Genomic DNA, 26,382 nt, shown 5'->3' with positions numbered 1-26,382 from the left:
AAAGAGCTTAAAATAAATAAAAAATCTTATATTCGTGCTTTTCTGCAGCGCTGTTCTCTGTGGCGCTGGTCTGGTCCTCCTGGCGATGTTTAGTTATAGGGGTGACGGGGTGCTGGGAGACGGCACGTGACCGCTGTAGCCAATCACCGCCCTCAGCTATTTTAGTGGGCTTGTCTCCCCCATATTCATGTGAAGGAAATAGAATAAAACATATACAATATAGACAGATTAGGGGGGAAAAATAAAAAGGACAGTTATCCCTAAATTTTTGGTGCCACGTTCCCTTTAAAGGAAGGCAGTCTTTTTTTCTTCTTCTAGTGATTAGTAAATGCTTAGTGCATGCAGCTACCACTAGGGGGAGCTCACCGCATACAGATGTATATGGCTAGTATTGCACTCTGCATAAATCTGCATTCAGTGAGATCCCTCTAGTGGCAGCACGGTGTCATGTCGCTACGAAAGCAGGGGGTTTGGAGCTCTGTATCAGAAAAACAAAGTGTCACCCCTTATTAAGAAATGAATTAATGCTGACATGTTGAGCTATATTAATTAAAGCTAATTAAATCATATGTGCCGTTTTACCCTTCGCTACCCCAGACCACCTCAAAAAAGCCATTGACCCATTGACCACCCTAAACAACAAGGAATTTCCAGTGTTAACCAATAGCAAACCCCTAGCCCTGCAGGGATATTGGCCCATAATCACCTTAGAGCCCCATGTATAACCCATTCACCACCCCAGACCAAAGATGTTAACCCTAAATATACGGCTTCCCTGCTCTGAGCTCCCAGGGTGCTGTGGGAACGTCCTCAGCGCGGGGAGGTTTTGCAGAAGTTGAATGTTTTTGCCTTACACTTGGACAGATGTGATCTTCTGTCCTGTGCCCGGCTCCACAGCAAGAAGCATCTGTGTCAGGGCCAGACATCCGGAGGAGAGCAAAACAAGGGTATGTAGACTTTCGCAATCTTTTTTTTTTTTTTTTACTTTCCAGTGCACAACTTTGCGCATAGTCTTGATTAAAAATCTTCCACTGTTTTGTGTATACAGCCCCTATGCAGACATATATGCCTTTTAGGTCTCATGCACGCGACCGTATGTGTTTTGCGGATCCGCAAAAAAAAAAAAAAGGTTGATGTCCGTATGGATATTGTAATAATGCCTATCCGTGTCCACAAACTAGAAAAAAATAGGACATGCACTATTTTTTTTGCAGGGCTACGGAATGGACATACTGATGCGGACAGCACACTGTGTGTTGTCCGCATTTTTTGTGGACCCATTGAAACGAATGGGTCCGCATCCTATCAGCAAAAAAAACAAACGGAGCGGACAAGGAAATAAAATACGGTCGTGTGCATGAGGCCTTAAACTGCACTACAGCAGAGATAAGGGCTCGTTCACACGACCGTATGGCTTTTTCAGTGTTTTGCGGGCCGTTTTTAACGGATCCGTTTTTTTATTTCAGTAGTGTTTCCGGTTCCGTTCTGTTTTTCCGTATGGCATATACAGTATACAGTAATTACATAGAAAAAATTGGGCTGGGCATAAAATTTCCAATAGATGGTTCCGCAAAAACGGAACGGAGACGGAAGACATACGGAGTACATTCCGTATGTGTTCCGTTTTGTTTTTTTTGCAGACCCATTGACTTGAATGGAGCCACGGAACGTGATTTGCGGCAATAATAGGACATGTTCTATCTTTGAACGGAACGGAAAAATGGAAATACGGAAACGGAATGCATACGGAGTACATTCCGTTTTTTTGCTTAACCATTAAAATGAATGGTTCCGTATTTGATGTTGACTAGAGAAGTGCAATCTGTGGGAGCCCCCCTGCTGTAATCTGCCAGCCTGCCCTGCTTGTTCACCGTCTGCACGGCGTTTGCTTGGGGGATCATCTGCATAAGCTGCTGGGTAATGTCTGTTCACAAACTTACTGACGGTTTCCAGTAGTCACCATTAGGCTCTGGCTATATTGACCACTCGTCTGCAGATTTGTTTGGGGAGACAGATGAAAAATGAGCGCCCTGCGGGGAGGCAGTTGTGGAGGATGTCTGAGGATGTCCTAATATGTACGCCGTACGCGGCCTTCGCGGTTGGTAGTGCTGGATATCAGATATATAATAGTAGAGGAGCGGCGGACGGCGGTAATGTCGCCGGGGGTCCTTAGTACGCCTCTCTCACCTCTCCTGAAATGGCTGATAACAGGGAGCAATAGTCTGTATTCTCCTGTCCTACAGTCATCCTCTCCCAGGGCTGATAACAGGGGGCAATAGTCTGCATGCACCTGCACAGCACATGGAGTATTTGGGGTGCAGTGTCAGGCTCCTGGATGATGGGAGTGATGCCCCCTGCCTGTAAAGCGGATGATGGGATCCCCGGGAGGGGTGAGCAGCCCCCGGTCCTTTGTATGGAGCAGTCTCCTCCTCCTCTGCTCACAGCTGGGACCGGCAGAGCATTGCACCCTCTAAGGAGGAAGAGGCTGCAGGAACTGTCTGCTCCCACCTCCTGCCCCTCCGGACACAGAGCAGCCCCCCACACTGCGGCCACAGGGGGCGCCGGACCGTGACTGAGGGCAGGTGAGTACCGGGGCTTTGTGTCAGCAGCAGACGGAGGGTGACCGTGTGATAGCCGGAGACGGCAGCGCCGCATCTACTACACCTGTCTGTATACTGGGTGTATATGTGTGTATACTGGGTGTATGTGTCTGTATACTGGGTGTATATGTGTGTATACTGGGTGTATATGTGTGTATACTGGGTGTATATGTGTATATACTGGGTGTATATGTGTATATACTGGGTGTATGTGTCTGTATACTGGGTGTATATGTGTCTGTATACTGGGTGTATGTGTGTGTATACTGGGTGTATATGTGTGTATACTGGGTGTATGTGTCTGTATACTGGGTGTATATGTGTGTATACTGGGTGTATGTGTATCTGTATACTGGGTGTATATGTGTATACTGTCTGTATACTGGGTGTATATGTGTGTGTGTATATACTGGGTGTATATGTGTGTGTGTATACTGTCTGTATATGTGTGTGTGTGTGTGTGTGTGTATATACTGGGTGTATATGTGTCTGTATACTGTCTGTATATGTGTGTGTGTGTGTGTATATACTGGGTGTATATGTATCTGTATACTGGGTGTATATGTGTATACTGTCTGTATACTGGGTGTATATGTGTGTGTATACTGTCTGTATACTGGGTGTATATGTATCTGTATACTGGGTGTATATGTGTATACTGTCTGTATACTGGGTGTATATGTGTGTGTGTATATACTGGGTGTATATGTGTATACTGTCTGTATACTGGGTGTATATGTATCTGTATACTGGGTGTATATGTGTATACTGTCTGTATACTGGGTGTATATGTGTGTGTGTATATACTGGGTGTATATGTGTATACTGTCTGTATACTGGGTGTATATGTGTGTATATACTGGGTGTATATGTGTGTGTATACTGTCTGTATACTGGGTGTATATGTATCTGTATACTGGGTGTATATGTGTGTGTATACTGTCTGTATACTGGGTGTATATGTATCTGTATACTGGGTGTATATGTGTGTGTATACTGTCTGTATACTGGGTGTATATGTATCTGTATACTGGGTGTATATGTGTGTGTATACTGTCTGTATACTGGGTGTATATGTATCTGTATACTGGGTGTATATGTGTATACTGTCTGTATACTGGGTGTATATGTGTGTGTATACTGGATATATATATATATGTGTGTGTGTGTGTATTGGATATATATGTGTGTGTACTGTCTGTATACTGGGTGTATATGTATCTGTATACTGGGTGTATATGTGTGTGTATACTGTCTGTATACTGGGTGTATATGTATCTGTATACTGGGTGTATATGTGTGTGTATACTGTCTGTATACTGGGTGTATATGTATCTGTATACTGGGTGTATATGTGTGTGTATACTGTCTGTATACTGGGTGTATATGTATCTGTATACTGGGTGTATATGTGTATACTGTCTGTATACTGGGTGTATATGTGTGTGTATACTGGATATATATATATGTGTGTGTGTGTGTGTATTGGATATATATGTGTGTGTACTGTCTGTATACTGGATATATATATGTCTATATACTGGATATATATGTGTGTATATTGGAAATATATGTGTGTATACAGGATATTTATGTGTGTATACTAGATATATATATATATGTGTGTGTATACTAGATATATATGTATGTATACTGTCTATATACTGGATATGTATATATGTATGTGCCTACTGTATATCTATACTATATATGTCATATATATATATATATATATATATATGGAATATGTGTATACTGTACATGTGTGTATTTGTATCTGTGTATACAGTATATATGTATGTACTGTATATAAGTGTTTGTATACTGTATGTGTATATACTGTAGATATGTCTGTGTACTGTATATTGTATATATGTCTGTATCATTAACAAGATGACTTTTACAATAGGAACGACAAGCTGATCGGCTGTATATATATATACATATTACCGGGTGGAGTTGATGTCCCCGGGGCTGAGCAGGAGGGTTGCGATCGCTCTTAGGACATACACCGGGGCAGAGCGGTAATAATTATTAACTAAATATAAAGCAAGTAATAAACTCAGAGTCATCGGTCACTAATGACTGGTTTTCACTGAAGGCAGCGGGCGCGATCTTCACTTCATCCTAATATATTAGCCTAATGTGTTATACCATCTCCTGAGCTGTGTATCTAATCCTATCCTGTGTGATACTGTCTGCTGAGCTGTGAATCTAATCCTATCATGTGTGATACTGTCTGCTGAGCTGTGTATCTAATCCTATCCTGTGTGATACAGTCTGCTGAGCCGTGTATCTAATCCTATCCTGTGTGATACTGTCTGCTGAGCTGTGTATCTAATCCTATCCTGTGTGATACTGTCTGCTGAGCCGTGTATCTAATCCTATCATGTGTGATACTGTCTGCTGAGCAGTGTATCTAATCCTATCCTGTGTGATACAGTCTGCTGAGCCGTGTATCTAATCCTTTCCTGTGTGATACTGTCTGCTGAGCCGTGTATCTAATCCTATCCTGTGTGATACTGTCTGCTGAGCTGTGAATCTAATCCTATCCTGTGTGATACTGTCTGCTGAGCTGTGTATCTAATCCTATCCTGTGTGATACAGTCTGCTGAGCCATGTATCTAATCCTATCCTGTGTGATACTGTCTGCTGAGCCGTGTATCTAATCCTATCCTGTGTGATACTGTCTGCTGAGCTGTGAATCTAATCCTATCATGTGTGATACTGTCTGCTGAGCCGTGTATCTAATCCTATCCTGTGTGATACTGTCTGCTGAGCCGTGTATCTAATCCTATCCTGTGTGATACTGTCTGCTGAGCCGTGTATCTAATCCTATCCTGTGTGATACTGTCTGCTGAGCCGTGTATCTAATCCTCTCCTGTGTGATACTGTCTGCTGAGCCGTGTATCTAATCCTATCCTGTGTGATACTGTCTGCTGAGCTGTGTATCTAATCCTATCCTGTGTGATACTGTCTGCTGAGCTGTGTATCTAATCCTATCCTGTGTGATACTGTCTGCTGAGCTGTGTATCTAATCCTATCCTGTGTGATACTGTCTGCTGAGCTGTGTATCTAATCCTATCCTGTGTGATACTGTCTGCTGAGCTGTGTATCTAATCCTATCCTGTGTGATACTGTCTGCTGAGCTGTGTATCTAATCCTATCCTGTGTGATACTGTCTGCTGAGCTGTATCTAATCCTATCCTGTGTGATACTGTCTGCTGAGCTGTGTATCTAATCCTATCCTGTGTGATACTGTCTGCTGAGCGGTGTATCTAATCCTATCCTGTGTGATACTGTCTGCTGAGCTGCGTATCTAATCCTATCCTGTGTGATACTGTCTGCTGAGCTGCATATCTAATCCTATCCTGTGTGATACTGTCTGCTGAGCTGCGTATCTAATCCTATCCTGTGTGATACTGTCTGCTGAGCGGTGTATCTAATCCTATCCTGTGTGATACTGTCTGCTGAGCTGCTGTATCTAATCCTATCCTGTGTGATACTGTCTGCTGAGCTGTGTATCTAATCCTATCCTGTGTGATACAGTCTGCTGAGCTGTGTATCTAATCCTATCCTGTGTGATACAGTCTGCTGAGCTGTGTATCTAATCCTATCCTGTGTGATACTGTCTGCTGAGCTGTGTATCTAATCCTATCCTGTGTGATACTGTCTGCTGAGCTGTGTATCTAATCCTATCCTGTGTGATACTGTCTGCTGAGCTCTGTATCTAATCCTATCCTGTGTGATACAGTCTGCTGAGCTGTGTATCTAATCCTATCCTGTGTGATACTGTCTGCAGAGCTGTGTATCTAATCCTATCCTGTGTGATACTGTCTGCTGAGCTGTGTATCTAATCCTATCCTTTGTGATACTGTCTGCTGAGCTGTGTATCTAATCCTATCCTGTGTGATACGGTCTGCTGAGCTGTGTATCTAATCCTATCCTGTGTGATACTGTCTGCTGAGCTGTGTATCTAATCCTATCCTGTGTGATACAGTCTGCTGAGCTGTGTATCTAATCCTATCCTGTGTGATACTGTCTGCTGAGCTGTGTATCTAATCCTATCCTGTGTGATACAGTCTGCTGAGCTGTGTATCTAATCCTATCCTGTGTGATACAGTCTGCTGAGCTGTGTATCTAATCCTATCCTGTGTGATACTGTCTGCTGAGCTGTGTATCTAATCCTATCATGTGTGATACTGTCTGCTGAGCTGTGTATCTAATCCTATCCTGTGTGATACTGTCTGCTGAGCTGTGTATCTAATCCTATCATGTGTGATACTGTCTGCTGAGCTGTGTATCTAATCCTATCATGTGTGATACTGTCTGCTGAGCTGTGTATCTAATCCTATCCTGTGTGATACTGTCTGCTGAGCTGTGTATCTAATCCTCTCCTGTGTGATACTGTCTGCTGAGCTGTGTATCTAATCCTATCATGTGTGATACTGTCTGCTGAGCTGTGTATCTAATCCTATCCTGTGTGATACTGTCTGCTGAGCTGTGTATCTAATCCTATCCTGTGTGATACTGTCTGCTGAGCTGTGTATCTAATCCTATCATGTGTGATACTGTCTGCTGAGCTGCTGTATCTAATCCTATCCCGTGTGATACTGTCTGCTGACCTGCTGTATCTAATCCTCTCCTGTGTGATACTGCCTGCTGAGCTGTGTATCTAATCCTATCATGTGTGATACTGTCTGCTGAGCTGCTGTATCTAATCCTATCCTGTGTGATACTGTCTTCTGAGCTGTGTATCTAATCCTATCCTGTGTGATACTGTCTGCTGAGCTGTGTATCTAATCCTATCCTGTGTGATACTGTCTGCTGAGCTGTGTATCTAATCCTATCATGTGTGATACTGTCTGCTGAGCTGTGTATCTAATCCTCTCATGTGTGATACTGTCTGCTGAGCTGTGTATCTAATCCTATCCTGTGTGATACTGTCTGCTGAGCTGTGTATCTAATCCTATCCTGTGTGATACTGTCTGCTGAGCTGTGTATCTAATCCTATCCTGTGTGATACTGTCTGCTGAGCTGTGTATCTAATCATATCATGTGTGATACTGTCTGCTGAGCTGCTGTATCTAATCCTATCATGTGTGATACTGTCTGCTGAGCTGCTGTATCTAATCCTATCCTGTGTGATACTGTCTGCTGAGCTGTGTATCTAATCCTATCCTGTGTGATACTGTCTGCTGAGCTGCTGTATCTAATCCTATCCTGTGTGATACTGTCTGCTGAGCTGTGTATCTAATCCTATCCTGTGTGATACTGTCTGCTGAGCTGTGTATCTAATCCTATCATGTGTGATACTGTCTGCTGAGCTGTGTATCTAATCCTATCCTGTGTGATACTGTCTGCTGAGCTGTGTATCTAATCCTATCCTGTGTGATACTGTCTGCTGAGCTGCTGTATCTAATCCTATCCTGTGTGATACTGTCTGCTGAGCTGTGTATCTAATCCTATCCTATGTGATACTGTCTGCTGAGCTGTGTATCTAATCCTATCCTGTGTGATACTGTCTGCTGAGTTGTGTATCTTATCCTATCATGTGTGATACTGTCTGCTGAGCTGTGTATCTAATCCTATCATGTGTGATACTGTCTGCTGAGCTGTGTATCTAATCCTATCCTCTGTGATACTGTCTGCTGAGCTGTGTATCTATTCCTATCCTGTGTGATACTGTCTGCTGAGCTGTGTATCTAATCCTATCCCGTGTGATACTGTCTGCTGAGCTGTGTATCTAATCCTATCCCGTGTGATACTGTCTGCTGAGCTGTGTATCTAATCCTATCCCGTGTGATACTGTCTGCTGAGCTGTGTATCTAATCCTATCCCGTGTGATACTGTCTGCTGAGCTGTGTATCTAATCCTATTCTGTGTGATACTGTCTGCTGAGCTGTGTATCTAATCCTATCCTGTGTGATACTGTCTGCGGAGCTGTGTATCTAATCCTACCCTGTGTGATACTGTCTGCTGAGCTGTGTATCTAATCCTACCCTGTGTGATACAGTCTGCTGAGCTGTGTATCTAATCCTATCCCGTGTGATACTTTCTGCTGAGCTGTGTATCTAATCCTATCCTGTGTGATACTGTCTGCTGAGCTGTGTATCTAATCCTATCCTGTGTGATACAGTCTGCTGAGCTGTGTATCTAATCCTATCCTGTGTGATACTGTCTGCTGAGCTGTGTATCTAATCCTATCCTGTGTGATACAGTCTGCTGAGCTGTGTATCTAATCCTATCCTGTGTGATACAGTCTGCTGAGCTGTGTATCTAATCCTATCCTGTGTGATACTGTCTGCTGAGCTGTGTATCTAATCCTATCATGTGTGATACTGTCTGCTGAGCTGTGTATCTAATCCTATCCTGTGTGATACTGTCTGCTGAGCTGTGTATCTAATCCTATCATGTGTGATACTGTCTGCTGAGCTGTGTATCTAATCCTATCATGTGTGATACTGTCTGCTGAGCTGTGTATCTAATCCTATCCTGTGTGATACTGTCTGCTGAGCTGTGTATCTAATCCTATCCTGTGTGATACTGTCTGCTGAGCTGTGTATCTAATCCTCTCCTGTGTGATACTGTCTGCTGAGCTGTGTATCTAATCCTATCCTGTGTGATACTGTCTGCTGAGCTGTGTATCTAATCCTATCATGTGTGATACTGTCTGCTGAGCTGTGTATCTAATCCTATCCTGTGTGATACTGTCTGCTGAGCTGTGTATCTAATCCTATCCTGTGTGATACTGTCTGCTGAGCTGTGTATCTAATCCTATCATGTGTGATACTGTCTGCTGAGCTGCTGTATCTAATCCTATCCCGTGTGATACTGTCTGCTGACCTGCTGTATCTAATCCTCTCCTATGTGATACTGCCTGCTGAGCTGTGTATCTAATCTTATCATGTGTGATACTGTCTGCTGAGCTGCTGTATCTAATCCTATCCTGTGTGATACTGTCTTCTGAGCTGTGTATCTAATCCTATCCTGTGTGATACTGTCTGCTGAGCTGTGTATCTAATCCTATCCTGTGTGATACTGTCTGCTGAGCTGTGTATCTAATCCTATCATGTGTGATACTGTCTGCTGAGCTGTGTATCTAATCCTATCATGTGTGATACTGTCTGCTGAGCTGTGTATCTAATCCTCTCATGTGTGATACTGTCTGCTGAGCTGTGTATCTAATCCTATCCTGTGTGATACTGTCTGCTGAGCTGTGTATCTAATCCTATCCTGTGTGATACTGTCTGCTGAGCTGTGTATCTAATCCTATCCTGTGTGATACTGTCTGCTGAGCTGTGTATCTAATCATATCATGTGTGATACTGTCTGCTGAGCTGCTGTATCTAATCCTATCATGTGTGATACTGTCTGCTGAGCTGCTGTATCTAATCCTATCCTGTGTGATACTGTCTGCTGAGCTGTGTATCTAATCCTATCCTGTGTGATACTGTCTGCTGAGCTGTGTATCTAATCCTATCCTGTGTGATACTGTCTGCTGAGCTGTGTATCTAATCCTATCCTGTGTGATACTGTCTGCTGAGCTGCTGTATCTAATCCTATCCTGTGTGATACTGTCTGCTGAGCTGTGTATCTAATCCTATCCTATGTGATACTGTCTGCTGAGCTGTGTATCTAATCCTATCCTGTGTGATACTGTCTGCTGAGCTGTGTATCTAATCCTATCATGTGTGATACTGTCTGCTGAGCTGTGTATCTAATCCTATCATGTGTGATACTGTCTGCTGAGCTGTGTATCTAATCCTATCCTCTGTGATACTGTCTGCTGAGCTGTGTATCTATTCCTATCCTGTGTGATACTGTCTGCTGAGCTGTGTATCTAATCCTATCCCGTGTGATACTGTCTGCTGAGCTGTGTATCTAATCCTATCCCGTGTGATACTGTCTGCTGAGCTGTGTATCTAATCCTATCCCGTGTGATACTGTCTGCTGAGCTGTGTATCTAATCCTATCCCGTGTGATACTGTCTGCTGAGCTGTGTATCTAATCCTATCCTGTGTGATACTGTCTGCTGAGCTGTGTATCTAATCCTATCCTGTGTGATACTGTCTGCGGAGCTGTGTATCTAATCCTACCCTGTGTGATACTGTCTGCTGAGCTGTGTATCTAATCCTACCCTGTGTGATACAGTCTGCTGAGCTGTGTATCTAATCCTATCCCGTGTGATACTTTCTGCTGAGCTGTGTATCTAATCCTATCCCGTGTGATACTGTCTGCTGAGCTGTGTATCTAATCCTATCCTGTGTGATACTGTCTGCTGAGCTGTGTATCTAATCCTATCCTGTGTGATACTGTCTGCTGAGCTGTGTATCTAATCCTATCCTGTGTGATACTGTCTGCTGAGCTGTGTATCTAATCCTATCCTGTGTGATACTGTCTGCTGAGCTGTGTATCTAATCCTACCCTGTGTGATACTGTCTGCTGAGCTGTGTATCTAATCCTATCCTGTGTGATACTGTCTGCTGAGCTGTGTATCTAATCCTATCCTGTGTGATACTGTCTGCTGAGCTGTGTATCTAATCCTATCCTGTGCGATACTGTCTGCTGAGCTGTGTATCTAATCCTACCCTGTGTGATACTGTCTGCTGAGCTGTGTATCTAATCCTATCCTGTGTGATACAGTCTGCTGAGCTGTGTATCTAATCCTATCCTGTGTGATACTGTCTGCTGAGCTGTGTATCTAATCCTCTCCTGTGTGATACTCTCTGCTGAGCTGTGTATCTAATCCTATCAAGCAGTTTGACTCCCCCCCCCCCCTACTAACAGATTAAGGGCTCATGCACACAAACGTTTTTTGCGTTACATATAATGAACCATTCATTTCAATGGGTCAGCAAAGAAAACGGAAGTGTCTCCGTGTGCATTCCATTTCCGTATTTCTGTTTTTCCGTTCCGTTCAAAGATAGAACATGTCCTATTATTGCCTGCAAATCACGTTCCGTGGCTCCATTCAAGTCAATGGGTCCGCAAAAAAAAAGGAACACATACGGAATGTACTCCGTATATCTTCCGTTTTCGTTCCGTTTTTGCGGAACCATCTATTGGAAATGTTATGCCCAGCCCAATTTCTTCTATGTAATTACTGTATACTGTATATGCCATACGGAAAAACGGAACGGAAAAGCAGAACAGAACCGGAAACACTACTGAAACAAAAAACGGATCCGTTAAAAACGGCCCCTAAAACACTGAAAAAGCCATACGGTCGTGTGCATGAGCCCTAACTCTTACAATGCAGTAGGGCAGTCAGTTTTCGTGACACAGCCTGGAGTAATAAGAATTTCAGCTCTGCTACATCTGTGTCTGGACAGTATGTTGTGATATCTGCCACGTGGCCACAATATTGGGGGTTGTAACCTCTACATGAACTCCGCTGACTCAGCGCCAGCTATTTCCCTTTTTCTGCTCTGGAGACAACACGACGTCTCGTTTCATAACCTACAAACAAGTCCGCTTCCCCTCTGGAGGTTCTCCTACCAACATCTTCCACCACATGTGTCTGGTATGAAGTCGTGGGGTTCCGACAGATGACATTCCGATTGCCTGTCAAACTCCGCCCCATTGATTTCAATGGGAAATCCGCGCAGTGCTTCACATGGCGGCGAAGTTCTCTGCCAAGGATTCAAAATCATCATCATGAAAAAAAAAAAGGGGATTGACAATTCTTCTGCCACCGTTCCAAAGTTGATTGGATCGGCTTTTTGGGGAAAACGGTCACATGACTTTACCAGGTCACGTCCTTTACCAGGTTTCCGGGCCAGGATGTCACATTGGCTGTGGATAGGGCCAGAACTATTCCTCTCCCTGCAACATGCGCAGTTGAGGTGGATTCGGGAGTTTGCGCATGCGCAGGGAGAGGAACAGTTCCGCTGTCTAATATGCATATAAGGTGAATTCAGGAGTTTGCACATGCGCAGTGAGATGAATAGTTCCCCTGTCACATGCACAGATAAGGTGGATTCAGGAGTTTGCACATGCGCAGGGAGATGAATAGTTCCCCTGTTACATGTGCAGATAAGGTGGATTCAGGATTTTGCACATGCGCAGTGAGATGAATAGTTCCCCTGTCACATGTGCAGATAAGGTGGATTCAGGAGTTTGCACATGCGCAGGGAGATGAATAGTTCCCCAGTCACATGTGCAGATAAGGTGGATTCAGGAGTTTGCACATGCGCAGGGAGATGAATAGTTCCCCTGTCACATGTGCAGATAAGGTGGATTCAGGAGTTTGCACATGCGCAGGGAGATGAATAGTTCCCCAGTCACATGTGCAGATAAGGTGGATTCAGGAGTTTGTACATGCGCAGGGAGATGAATAGTTCCCCAGTCACATGTGCAGATAAGGTTGATTCAGGAGTTTGCACATGCGCAGGGAGATGAATAGTTCCCCAGTCACATGTGCAGATAAGGTTGATTCAGGAGTTTGCACATGCGCAGGGAGATGAATAGTTCCCCTGTCACATGTGCAGATAAAGTGGATTCAGGAGTTTGCACATGCGCAGGGAAATGAATAGTTCCCCTGTCACATGTGCAGATAAGGTGGATTCAGGATTTTACACATGCGCAGGGAGATGAATAGTTCCCCTGTTACATGCATAGATAAGGTGGATTCAGGAGTTTGCACATGCGCAGTAAGATGAATAGTTCCCCTGTCACATGTGCAGATAAGGTGGATTCAGGATTTTACACATGCGCAGTAAGATGAATAGTTCCCCTGTCACATGTGCAGATAAGGTGGATTCAGGAGTTTGCACATGCGCAGTAAGATGAATAGTTCCCCAGTCACATGCACAGATAAGGTTGATTCAGGAGTTTGCACATGCGCAGGGAGATGAACAGTTCCGCTGTCTAATATGCAGATAAGGTGGATTCAGGAGTTTGCACATGCGCAGTGAGATGAATAGTTCCCCTGTCACATGCACAGATAAGGTGGATTCAGGAGTTTGCACATGTGCAGGGAGATGAATAGTTCCCCTGTCACATGCACAGATAAGGTGGATTCAGGAGTTTGCACATGCGCAGAGAGATGAATAGTTCCCCTGTCACATGTGCAGATAAGGTGGATTCAGGAGTTTGCACATGCGCAGGGAGAGGAACAGTTCCGCTGTCTAATATGCATATAAGGTGAATTCAGGAGTTTGCACATGCGCAGGGAGATGAATAGTTCCCCTGTTACATGTGCAGATAAGGTGGATTCAGGAGTTTGCACATGCGCAGTGAGATGAATAGTTCCCCTGTCACACGCACAGATAAGGTGGATTCAGGATTTTGCACATGTGCAGTGAGATGAATAGTTCCCCTGTCACATGTGCAGATAAGGTGGATTCAGGAGTTTGCACATGCGCAGGGAGATGAATAGTTCCCCAGTCACATGTGCAGATAAGGTGGATTCAGGAGTTTGCACATGCGCAGGGAGATGAATAGTTCCCCTGTCACATGTGCAGATAAGGTGGATTCAGGAGTTTGCACATGCGCAGGGAGATGAATAGTTCCCCAGTCACATGTGCAGATAAGGTGGATTCAGGAGTTTGTACATGCGCAGGGAGATGAATAGTTCCCCTGTCACATGTGCAGATAAGGTGGATTCAGGAGTTTGCACATGCGCAGGGAGATGAATAGTTCCCCAGTCACATGTGCAGATAAGGTTGATTCAGGAGTTTGCACATGCGCAGGGAGATGAATAGTTCCCCAGTCACATGTGCAGATACGGTGGATTCAGGAGTTTGTACATGCGCAGGGAGATGAATAGTTCCCCTGTCACATGTGCAGATAAAGTGGATTCAGGAGTTTGCACATGCGCAGGGAAATGAATAGTTCCCCTGTCACATGTGCAGATAAGGTGGATTCAGGATTTTACACATGCGCAGGGAGATGAATAGTTCCCCTGTTACATGCATAGATAAGGTGGATTCAGGAGTTTGCACATGCGCAGTAAGATGAATAGTTACCCTGTCACATGTGCAGATAAGGTGGATTCAGGAGTTTGCACATGCGCAGTAAGATGAATAGTTACCCTGTCACATGTGCAGATAAGGTGGATTCAGGATTTTACACATGCGCAGTAAGATGAATAGTTCCCCTGTCACATGTGCAGATAAGGTGGATTCAGGAGTTTGCACATGCGCAGTAAGATGAATAGTTCCCCAGTCACATGCACAGATAAGGTTGATTCAGGAGTTTGCACATGCGCAGGGAGATGAACAGTTCCGCTGTCTAATATGCAGATAAGGTGGATTCAGGAGTTTGCACATGCGCAGTGAGATGAATAGTTCCCCTGTCACATGCACAGATAAGGTTGATTCAGGAGTTTGCACATGCGCAGGGAGATGAACAGTTCCGCTGTCTAATATGCAGATAAGGTGGATTCAGGAGTTTGCACATGCGCAGTGAGATGAATAGTTCCCCAGTCACATGCACAGATAAGGTTGATTCAGGAGTTTGCACATGCGCAGGGAGATGAACAGTTCCGCTGTCTAATATGCAGATAAGGTGGATTCAGGAGTTTGCACATGCGCAGTAAGATGAATAGTTCCCCTGTCACATGCACAGATAAGGTGGATTCAGGAGTTTGCACATGCGCAGTGAGATGAATAGTTCCCCTGTCACATGCACAGATAAGGTGGATTCAGGAGTTTGCACATGTGCAGGGAGATGAATAGTTCCCCTGTCACATGCACAGATAAGGTGGATTCAGGAGTTTGCACATGCGCAGAGAGATGAATAGTTCCCCTGTCACATGTGCAGATAAGGTGGATTCAGGAGTTTGCACATGCGCAGGAAGAATACTAGTTCCTCTCCCTGCGCATGTGCAAACTCCTGAATCCACCTCAACTGCGCATGCAGCAAGGGAACTATTCCTCTTCCTGCACATGCGCAAACTCCTGAATTAAGACTGGAAACCTATGTAAGGCGGTGATGTCAGCGGAAGAAGGGTTCTCAGAAGGTCACATGACCTGGTTCCACGCAACTTCGGAAAGTTAAGTATATTACATATTTTCTCCTACAGGTAGCAAAATAAAAAAAAATATATATAAAAGTGCCCCCTGGGGATGGAACACTGACCCCTTCACTGCCACAGCCCAACAGTGGACGTAAAAGAGTCCTTTCAGTAGCCTACACCACCAGGGAATGTGAAACTAACTCTTTCACTATGTTAGACCACCAGGGAGTGTGTAATTAACCATTTCACTACCCGGGAGTCTATAAGTAAACTTTTTCACTACCTTAGACCAGCAGGAAATGTAAAATGAACCCTTTCACTACTCCAGATCACCAAGGATTGTGAAATTATCAGAAAATCTGTCTTAATCTTGAATTTCCTTGCCATGTTTTTACATATCACAACACACCTATATTTTGCAGCAAAAAATAGTGCACGCCCTTAATACATTTGAGCATCTTCTAACTCTTGTTGGCCATGTACTCCATTTTTGGCACAGTGATAGACTTTTGGGGCTTTGTAAATCTCCTCCATTATATTTTTTCAGGTGTTGAAAGTCTCCATCTTCTATTTCAGATCCTTTTTGTTTGCCTCCAGCTGTATTTTTTATCAGTAGCCATCACACTGGAGAGGAGCAGCGATGTTCCCCTATGGGCCCCAGATTGTTTTCGCTGTAACAGTCATGATGGGGGGTTGTGAGTAGCAGCAACAGAGCGTGAAATGATAGCAACAGCCCCACTGATCTGTCACCTGAGAGGAAATCTCGTGTCGTGGCCATGTGACACTTCCGCAGCCTCCTGAACGTTATTGTGTCCTCCTTTATTGATCTGAAAATTCAGGGAAGACACAGCCCTGTGTATTCTGTGCATTACCAGTCCTCGCAGCAGGACTGTAAATTTTAGGCTAGGCTCTAATTAGATTCAGGCATCATAGGCAGCAGGGAGGCGTGGAACATTCAGTCAGAAAGATGCCCCAGTTATACCACGCCGAACACATAGGCAAACTGTAGTGTGAACCTACTTAAGTCTTCTCTTCTGGGTCTCAATAGGCCAGAAAGCACAGTTGAGGAACCTAAGAACCTGCTGTAAATTTATGGTTGGTAGTCCTTAAAGCACAGGTGAGGAACCTAAGAACCTGCTGTAAATTTATGGTTGGTAGTCCTTAAAGCACAGGTGAGGAACCTAAGAACCTGCTGTAAATTTATGGTTGGTAGTCCTTAAAGCACAGTTGAGGAACCTAATAACCTGCTGTAAATTTATGGTTGGTAGTCCTTAAAGCACAGGTGAGGAACCTAAGAACCTGCTGTAAATTTATGGTTGGTAGTCCTTAAAGCGCAGGTGAGGAACCTAAGAACCTGCTCTACATTTATGGTTGGTAGTCCTTAAAGCACAGTTGAGGAACCTAAGAACCTGCTCTAAATTTATGGTTGGTAGTCCTTAAAGCACAGGTGAGGAACCTAAGAACCTGCTGTAAATTTATGGTTGGTAGTCCTTAAAGCACAGGTGAGGAACCTAAGAACCTGCTGTAAATTTATGGTTGGTAGTCCTTAAAGCGCAGGTGAGGAACCTAAGAACCTGCTGTAAATTTATGGTTGGTAGTCCTTAAAGCGCAGGTGAGGAACCTAAGAACCTGCTGTAAATTTATGGTTGGTAGTCCTTAAAGCACAGGTGAGGAACCTAAGAACCTGCTGTAAATTTATGGTTGGTAGTCCTTAAAGCACAGGTGAGGAACCTAAGAACCTGCTGTAAATTTATGGTTGGTAGTCCTTAAAGCACAGGTGAGGAACCTAAGAACCTGCTGTAAATTTATGGTTGGTAGTCCTTAAAGCACAGTTGAGGAACCTAAGAACCTGCTCTACATTTATGGTTGGTAGTCCTTAAAGCACAGTTGAGGAACCTAAGAACCTGCTCTAAATTTATGGTTGGTAGTCCTTAAAGCACAGGTGAGGAACCTAAGAACCTGCTGTAAATTTATGGTTGGTAGTCCTTAAAGCACAGGTGAGGAACCTAAGAACCTGCTGTAAATTTATGGTTGGTAGTCCTTAAAGCGCAGGTGAGGAACCTAAGAACCTGCTCTACATTTATGGTTGGTAGTCCTTAAAGCACAGTTGAGGAACCTAAGAACCTGCTGTAAATTTATGGTTGGTAGTCCTTAAAGCGCAGGTGAGGAACCTAAGAACCTGCTCTACATTTATGGTTGGTAGTCCTTAAAGCGCAGTTGAGGAACCTAAGAACCTGCTCTAAATTTATGGTTGGTAGTCCTTAAAGCACAGGTGAGGAACCTAAGAACCTGCTGTAAATTTATGGTTGGTAGTCCTTAAAGCACAGGTGAGGAACCTAAGAACCTGCTGTAAATTTATGGTTGGTAGTCCTTAAAGCGCAGGTGAGGAACCTAAGAACCTGCTCTACATTTATGGTTGGTAGTCCTTAAAGCACAGTTGAGGAACCTAAGAACCTGCTGTAAATTTATGGTTGGTAGTCCTTAAAGCACAGGTGAGGAACCTAAGAACCTGCTGTAAATTTATGGTTGGTAGTCCTTAAAGCACAGGTGAGGAACCTAAGAACCTGCTGTAAATTTATGGTTGGTAGTCCTTAAAGCGCAGGTGAGGAACCTAAGAACCTGCTGTAAATTTATGGTTGGTAGTCCTTAAAGCGCAGGTGAGGAACCTAAGAACCTGCTGTAAATTTATGGTTGGTAGTCCTTAAAGCGCAGGTGAGGAACCTAAGAACCTGCTGTAAATTTATGGTTGGTAGTCCTTAAAGCACAGGTGAGGAACCTAAGAACCTGCTGTAAATTTATGGTTGGTAGTCCTTAAAGCACAGTTGAGGAACCTAAGAACCTGCTCTACATTTATGGTTGGTAGTCCTTAAAGCACAGTTGAGGAACCTAAGAACCTGCTCTAAATTTATGGTTGGTAGTCCTTAAAGCACAGGTGAGGAACCTAAGAACCTGCTGTAAATTTATGGTTGGTAGTCCTTAAAGCACAGGTGAGGAACCTAAGAACCTGCTGTAAATTTATGGTTGGTAGTCCTTAAAGCGCAGGTGAGGAACCTAAGAACCTGCTCTACATTTATGGTTGGTAGTCCTTAAAGCACAGTTGAGGAACCTAAGAACCTGCTCTAAATTTATGGTTGGTAGTCCTTAAAGCACAGGTGAGGAACCTAAGAACCTGCTGTAAATTTATGGTTGGTAGTCCTTAAAGCACAGGTGAGGAACCTAAGAACCTGCTGTAAATTTATGGCTGGTGTTTCCCCATCTAATAAGTTGATGGCATATTTCTAGGTTATGCCATCATTTTGTGATCGGCATGGTTCCAACCTCTGGGACCCATCTCCAATCCTGAGAATAGAAGGGTTGCATCGCTAGTTTAGTGCTAGCCTGTGCTTGGAATTTTCCATTTGCAGCAATGGTACTGTTAAAGTCCCACTGTAATGAAGGTCTAAAGGCTCAGAAGAAGTCCTGCAGATCCTTCATTCTAGAAACCTGTGAGGGTCACAGAACACAGACCAATTATATTTTCTCACGTGTCTCAGTTATACGTCAGAAATTGTTGGTGAGCCTTCCCTTAAAGCAGTGTTTCCCAACCAGTGTGCCTCCAGCTGTTGCAAAACTACAACTCCCAGCATGCCCGCACAGCCAAAGGCTGTCTAAGCATGCTGGGAGTTGTAGTTTTGCAACAACTGGAGGCACACTGGTTGGGAAGCACTGCCTTAAAGGACACAGGCCGAGACTAAAACTAGTAGTCTCAAGACCTAAACCATTATACAATACTGTTCCTTCCTTCCAAGAACATGAATCAGGTATCCATTCCTCTAACGATTTTTATGTTATTTAATCCAGGCTTCAAGAGGTCATCTATGAGGAAATGGAATATAAGACCTACCATCTCGAAAACTCAATTCATGAGCCAAGGACAGATAAGGTTCAGACAAGATCGTGTGGTGGGGCATGTCATGCCAAGGAGATATTGCAGAACTTAAACATTTACAGACAAAGTGGAATTTTTACAGACGTGGTTCTCCTCATAGAAGATCAGATGTTTCCTTGTCATCGAGGTGTCTTGTCAGCCAATAGTTCTTATTTCCGAGCTATGTTTGGTGGTAAACTCAAGGAGAGCAATCTCAGTGTTGTGAAAATTGAGAAAATCTCAGCTCGAATTATGGGAGTTCTACTTGACTTCATGTACGGTGGGAGTCCTAAGATAGAAGAAGACAATGTAGAGGACATCTTGCAGGCTTCTGATCTGCTTCACATCTGCAGTCTTCGGGATGAGTGTGTGAAATTTCTTGACAGCCAACTAGACCCTTCCAATTGTGTAGGCATCATGAAGTTTGCAGACATGTTCTCCATCATTTCATTGTCTGAGAAAAGCAAAAAGCTAATGCTAGAAGGTTTTGAGGAGGTCTCCTGCCATGAGGAGTTCTTAGAGTTGACTAAAGAGGAACTGATTAGGTATTTGTCTAATGATGACCTAGTGGTAAGCAAGGAAGAAACTGTCTTTGAAGCTGTCATGAGATGGGTGAGGGAAAATAAAAGCCGAGGTAGAGCAGCTCTGAAGGATCTTCTAGAAAACGTGAGATTACCCTTGATAGATCCTGCTTACTTTTTGGAGAAGGTGGAAATGGACAAGACCATCCAAGAATGTCCGGAGTGTTTTCCTCTACTTCATGAGGCTCGGAGATACCTTATTCTGGGAAATCCATTGAATTCCCTCAGAGTGAGACCGAGAAGGTAAGAAACATTCAGTTATGATATATGATGGTCTTTTGGTGGTCATTGACTTCTATTCCTTTTGAGCTTCATTGTCTTTTTCTATGAGCTTCATAGTTACATAGCATGGTTTAAAAAACAAAACTTGTCCATCAAGTTCAAGGGATGGCAGAGAATATGAATGAAGGGATAGCGACCAGTCCAGATCAACCATCCTCTTATATTCAAACTTCACTGGAAGGTTGTTTTCGAAGTGGTCCACTTATCCATCTTCCATGTTACTGATGGCCACCACTTCTGGTCTGAGGGTCACATTGTGAGATTGTATCACTTTCAAGGGCTGTAATAAAACATTGAGAGATATTCTTATCTGAGACAGTTATAACATATGGACAGTAAATATCTGACAGGTAGGGGGTCCACTTTTGGGTCTCCCAACTTTTGGGGGAACACAGAAACAACTGAGCATCTCACAACTCCCACACACTACAATGGAGAGAGCAGCATGCATGTGCCACCACCTTGATATATGTGGGTCCCATGGTTGGAGCCTCCACTTATCAGATGGTTGTGGCATATCTGGTAGATGTGTGCCTCAGGAAAAACCCTTTACGTTGCTAGTGCATCACATAGGGATTTAAAGGCCATCAAAGATAAAATACTAGTAGTGCCCCATTGGGGACAGTTGGATGCTAATGTCTGTAAGGCGCTGCGGAATATAGTAGCGCTATATAAGTGCATAAAATAAAATAAATAGTGCCAGCCACACAGTGTCCTCAACTAGTGTCAACCACACAGTTCCCCTAATGTTGTCAGCCACACAGTGCCTCCTATTAGTGCCAGTCACATAGTCCCCCTATTATTGTCAGCCACGCAGTGCCCCATTAGTGCTGACACACCAGTGCCCCATTAGTGCTGCCACACCAGTGCACCATTACCATTCTGCTTATTTTCTCTCTGACTTGGAGGATACATATGAGTTGCCACCAGGTGGCGCTCTCACGTATCATCCTCCTGCACCGATATGGTAATATTCTGCCAGCACTTTGCAGCACTGCCATTGAGCACAGAAAGGTAGTGTTATGTGGTCCTGGATTACAGTGTTATTTGGAAAGTGGATGGCATTTTTATTTCAGTATAGCGGTATTCTTGAGCGCTCTGTGTTGGTGTTATAACTTATATGGGGGCTATATTGTGGGACTATTGTATGATAACTAGGACACAACCAGGTTATAGTTGTGAACCTCTAGTTGTGATGTGGGCACTGTATGACAGTATTATTTGGGCAGTGAGCAGTGTATTAGTGGAGTATTAGTAGAGCATTATATGATGGTGTTATCTGAGCACTACGGTATATTTCACCATTAAGTAGGAACTATGTTCAGTTAAAATACAGCAAAGTAATATTGGGTGAGCTCTGTATAGCAATTATTATTTGGACAGTTAGTGACAGTATTATACTCTTTGGTGGTATTATATAAGCACTGTATTGCACTATTCTATCTCTGTATGTGCATGGCAATATTATTTGAGCAGTGTGCGGCACTATAGAACCATTATGGGCATGTTATGTTAACACGGTACGGCGGTATTATTTGAACACTGTTAGTATTATGTGGGCATTGCATGGTGACATTTAAGAACGGTATAATATGGGTGTATTACTTATGCACTCTGTGGCAGTGTTGCATGGGCATTAAACCATGGTATTATTTGAGTACTGTATAGCATCTGGATGAGAGCTATATACTGAAGCAATACATTGCACTATAGGGCACTGTGTGATCACTATAGGGCACTATTATTTTTATATAGTGTGTTTCAGTACAAACGCAACCACTAAATGGCGGCAATGAATCACGCAGAACTAGCTGCAAGAACAATGATGACGGGAGGACACATGTGAGTGTTGAACGGTGATATTACCTAAGAACTGTATAACGGTATTATTTCGGCACTATATGGAGATATTATTTATACACACAGGTTCATGAATTTGTCGGAAGCCATAGTTATCATCGGTGGCTGCGATAAAAAGGGTCTTCTCAAACTGCCCTTTACTGAATGCTACCATCCAAAGAGCGGGCAATGGATGACGCTCGCCAGTATGCCGGGTTACACCAAGTCTGAGTTTGCGGCCACTACACTGAAGAACAATGTCTATATCTCAGGTGATGTATGACCTGTAGACACCCTTAGAAAGGTCTGAAGATACATCTCCTCAGCCATGAGACCTCTCAGTACCTGCCCTTAGTCTTTCCCGCAGAGACTATTGTAACATTTCTGACACATTGTATCCTGATCTCACAACGACGCTGCCCCCTAGTGACGGTATATAACAGTGTCCATCGCTTGCCTTCTTCAGGGGGTCACATTAACAGCAGTGACGTCTGGATGCTCAGCACTCAGCTGAATTCCTGGATTAAGGTCGCTCCACTCCGCAAGGGCCGTTGGAGACACAAGATGGCCGTCCTTCATGGAGAGGTACCGCAAAACACCTGAACCCCCCCCCCATCCTGCCCACGTAGGTGGAGGGTTCATCACAATGTGGGGGATCGGAGTGAGGTTTTCAGTCTCTTAATGTAAGTTGCCAGCGTTCCTATTCGCTGACGGCAAGCAGAGAGGTTGAAAACGGTGAAGAATTTAAATGTAAAGGGCATTCAAAAGTTGGCGAGTTTTTACTGTTAGATAATTAACCCTTTCGGTATCAATGTATTATTAATTAGGTAATGTTCTCCAGATTTACGCTGTCGGTGGATTTGACGGTGTGAAGCGGTTGTCCTCGGTGGAGCGGTACAACTCGTTCACTAACGCCTGGTCTCCGGTGAGCCCCATGTTGGAAGCTGTGAGCTCGGCGGCGGCGGCGGTCTGCTGCATGAACAGGCTGTACGTCATCGGCGGAGCGGTGGAGGATTCTGGGAACACGGATAAGGTACAGTCAGTTCTTGGCTTCCAGAATGGATGGAAGGATGATAGAGTCCAGATCTACCGTACGGTGTGGACCACAGGCCTCAGGGAGGCGCAGGCCCGATGGGTAAGATGGCGCCTTCTGGTCAGATCAAGTGACTTCTTCTGATTGCACAATGTGTGTGACGTCATCATCAGTAGGCGGCGCGGGACTGGTGATTATCTTATCCCCCCCCCACCTTGAAGACCATTTACATTGAAATACGCTAATTTGATTATGGCGATCAGAGCTCAGTTTTTTTTTTTTTTGATACATAGTTCCAAATCCCCTCCATAGCCTTAGGCCTCTTGCACACGAACGTTGTGCGCCCGTGGCCATATTGCGGCCCGCATACGGCGGGTCCGCAAGACATGGGCACCGGCCCGTGTGCAATTCTGCATCACGGATGCGGACCCGTTCGCTTGAATCAGGGAGATGCGGAACGGAAGCACGGATCGGAACCCCCACGGAGCGCTTCCATGGTGTTTCTGTCCGTGCCTCCGCACCGCAAAAAAATAGCGCATGCTAATTGTTCTATTTTTTTTTACGGTGCGGACAACCCATTCAAGTTGAATGGGTCTAAATCCGTTCCGACGTTGCCCGTGCATTGGGGACCGCACATTGCAGTCCCCAATGCACGGAACGGATGCACAACGTTCGTGTGCAAGAGGCCTTAGAGTGTAGAGAAAAAGTGTGGACTTTCTGCAGTCACCACTAGAGGGAGCTCACGGGTCACAAATAACTCCTATATTTGTCCATCACATTCCCAGCTGGAACTTTTTTTTTTTTTTCCATCTCCCTCGGAGGGCTTGTTTTTTTCTTGGTCCATATTATATTTTTTGTGGACCTCAAATAACACATTGTAGAACCTTTATTAAATGCTTTCGAGTGTTAGGGTTGATTTTTTTTTTTAATGGCATTCATTGCGTGGTATAAATGACACGATAACTTTCCAGATCAGTACGATTACGGCAATATCCCGTTTAGGCCTTGCGTTGCATCCGCATTTTTGCAGACCCATTGGCTTCAATAGGTCCGTGGCCCACATTTGACAGACAAGTATAGGGCATATTCTACGGATGAGCCGTGTGCGCTTTCCTCATCCGTTTGTCCGTTCCGCAAGAGATAGAACTTGTCCGCAAAATGCAAACCACAGACCCATTGAAATCAATGGGTCCGCAAATAAAATGCATACGGCACAAGGATCGCACCCATGATTTGCGTAGTGCGAAAGGGCTACGGTCGTTTGCATGGGGCCTTAGTTTATTCTTATGTTTTGCTACTTTTGCTCAAACTTTTCCTTTTAAAAAAAAAAAGGAATTTTTTTTTTTTTTGTGCCGCCATATTCTGAGAGCCCTAACATTTTTATCTTTCCCTTGATGGGTTCTTGGCAGGGTAACATTGGTAACATTTTGGAGCACGTTACTTTTTGATCAAATTTTATAAAAAAAAAACAAAAAACACAGCAATTCTGTTTTTTCTTTTTCAACAAAAAGCTCACTTTGTAGGAAAAATGTCTATTTTTTTTTTTTTTTACTTGGGATTTTTTTTTCTTGAATTTTTTTGCCAACATTTTTAGAGGATTTTAAGATGCGGTTGTTTGATCAGTTACTGTACATAATACACTGCAACACTTTTGTATGGGCCTCCACCTTCTAAAAGCGTTTTTTTTTTATTGAGCACAGCATCTAAGGGGTTAAACAGCCAGGATCGGAGGTTTCTCAGAATTGATAGCTGAGCATCCGTTCCTCCGGGCACGGAACAGCGCGTAGCATGCAGCGCATACGGTGGACTAGACTAGAGAAAGGCCTGTTGGTGGTCACTAAGGGGTTCGGAGTACAGGAGGCTCATCAGCTCCCTCTAGTGGTGGCTGCAGGGAACCACCGCTGTATCATTTCACTCTGTGCCTACGCAGGAGATTTGGAGCTTTGTATCAGAAAAAAATAGAGCTGCTACACAACTGTTTCTAAAAGCAGCCGGAGGAAGCTATGTAGGGCCAGACATGAAGGACGTCATTGAAATAAGTGGGCGATGTTGTGGCTTCTTCCGAAACGGGATCCCCATCCTGTATTAGGTCCTAGTAGGGCATTTAGAATTTTTTTTAAAAAAATCCAGTCATCCAGTTGGGACGTAAACTCTCATCATAAACCCATTCCAGGTGCAGTGCTACGACCCCGAAGCTGAGGCCTGGACCTACAAGACGCCGGCGCCGTTCTCTCAGAGGTGCATTAACGCTGTAGAGCTGGACGGCCTTGTGTACGTGGTCGGTGGTCTGCTGAGCACAATCTTCAGCTACAACCCGGAGACAGACGTGTGGAGCGAAGTGGCGTCCCTGCCCGGAGCTCTGGTGAGTCACACCGCGGTCAATGGAAGGGCTACTTAAAGGGGTTCTCCACTGTGGACAACCCTTTGGGTCCTTGATGATAAGATGATCACAAAGTCTCCCCAGTGATCGGCTGTCATCGGTGGGGAAACCTGGTAGCATGACTGTGTAGGACCAGATGATGATGATGACATTGTGACACATATTCTGGTCTTATGCTCCGATTGTCTGTGTGCAGGAGAGCTGCGGCGTGGCGGTCTGTGGAGGTAAAATGTACATACTGGGCGGAAGGGATCAAAATGGCGAAGGAACGGAAAACGCTTTCGTATTCGACCCCAAAACTGGGAAGGTGGATGCGGAGCCCCCACTGCAGCGCTGCACCAGCTATCATGGCTGCGTCACCATCTTGCACCGGCCGGCAGCGTGACTCTTGGGACCATGAACTTTATTTAATATTTTTGTACTTTTTCCGATACTGTGAATACTTGTATGTGGAGACGTTCTGGTACGTGCAGCGTATAGCGTGCAGCGTTTTTTTTCTGTGTGGTGTAGTGTCCGGATATGTATGTTGTGCTGTGAGGATCACAAATGTTGGGTCATTCCATTTTATATACATAAGCCCCAGCCCCAGGGGGCCCCTAATGGGGGGTATCTGCCCAGAGGGTGACCCAGTCTACAGGGCCTCCATGCTCAGTCCCAGGGGGTTCTCCCACAGACAGTGCCAGCAGAAGAGTGTACCCAAAATCAGTGCCAATTTACCCCCCATAATGCCAGAGTAGTACCAGCGGGCCCCGTGATAGAACCAGCTGGAGGAGGGGCCCCATAAACAGTGTTAGTG

At 44.4% G+C, this 26,382-nt stretch overlaps 1 protein-coding gene across 1 annotated transcript; it reads left to right on the top strand.

The window, feature by feature from the left end:
- The first annotated feature begins 870 nt into the window (after positions 1-870).
- Positions 871-26,138, top strand: KLHL35 (kelch like family member 35). Its single transcript, XM_040426460.1, has 7 exons — positions 871-947; positions 19,405-20,295; positions 22,261-22,445; positions 22,640-22,758; positions 23,015-23,206; positions 25,380-25,568; positions 25,783-26,138. Exons 2-7 carry the CDS (start codon positions 19,430-19,432, stop codon positions 25,969-25,971), a joined length of 1,740 nt encoding a protein of 579 aa, XP_040282394.1. The 5' UTR covers positions 871-947; positions 19,405-19,429; the 3' UTR covers positions 25,972-26,138.
- The last annotated feature ends 244 nt before the right edge of the window (positions 26,139-26,382 follow it).

This window comes from Bufo bufo, chromosome 3 (genome assembly GCF_905171765.1).
Source record: "Bufo bufo chromosome 3, aBufBuf1.1, whole genome shotgun sequence".
Taxonomy (NCBI): domain Eukaryota; kingdom Metazoa; phylum Chordata; class Amphibia; order Anura; family Bufonidae; genus Bufo; species Bufo bufo.
This window is presented reverse-complemented; position numbering and strand designations above follow the sequence as displayed.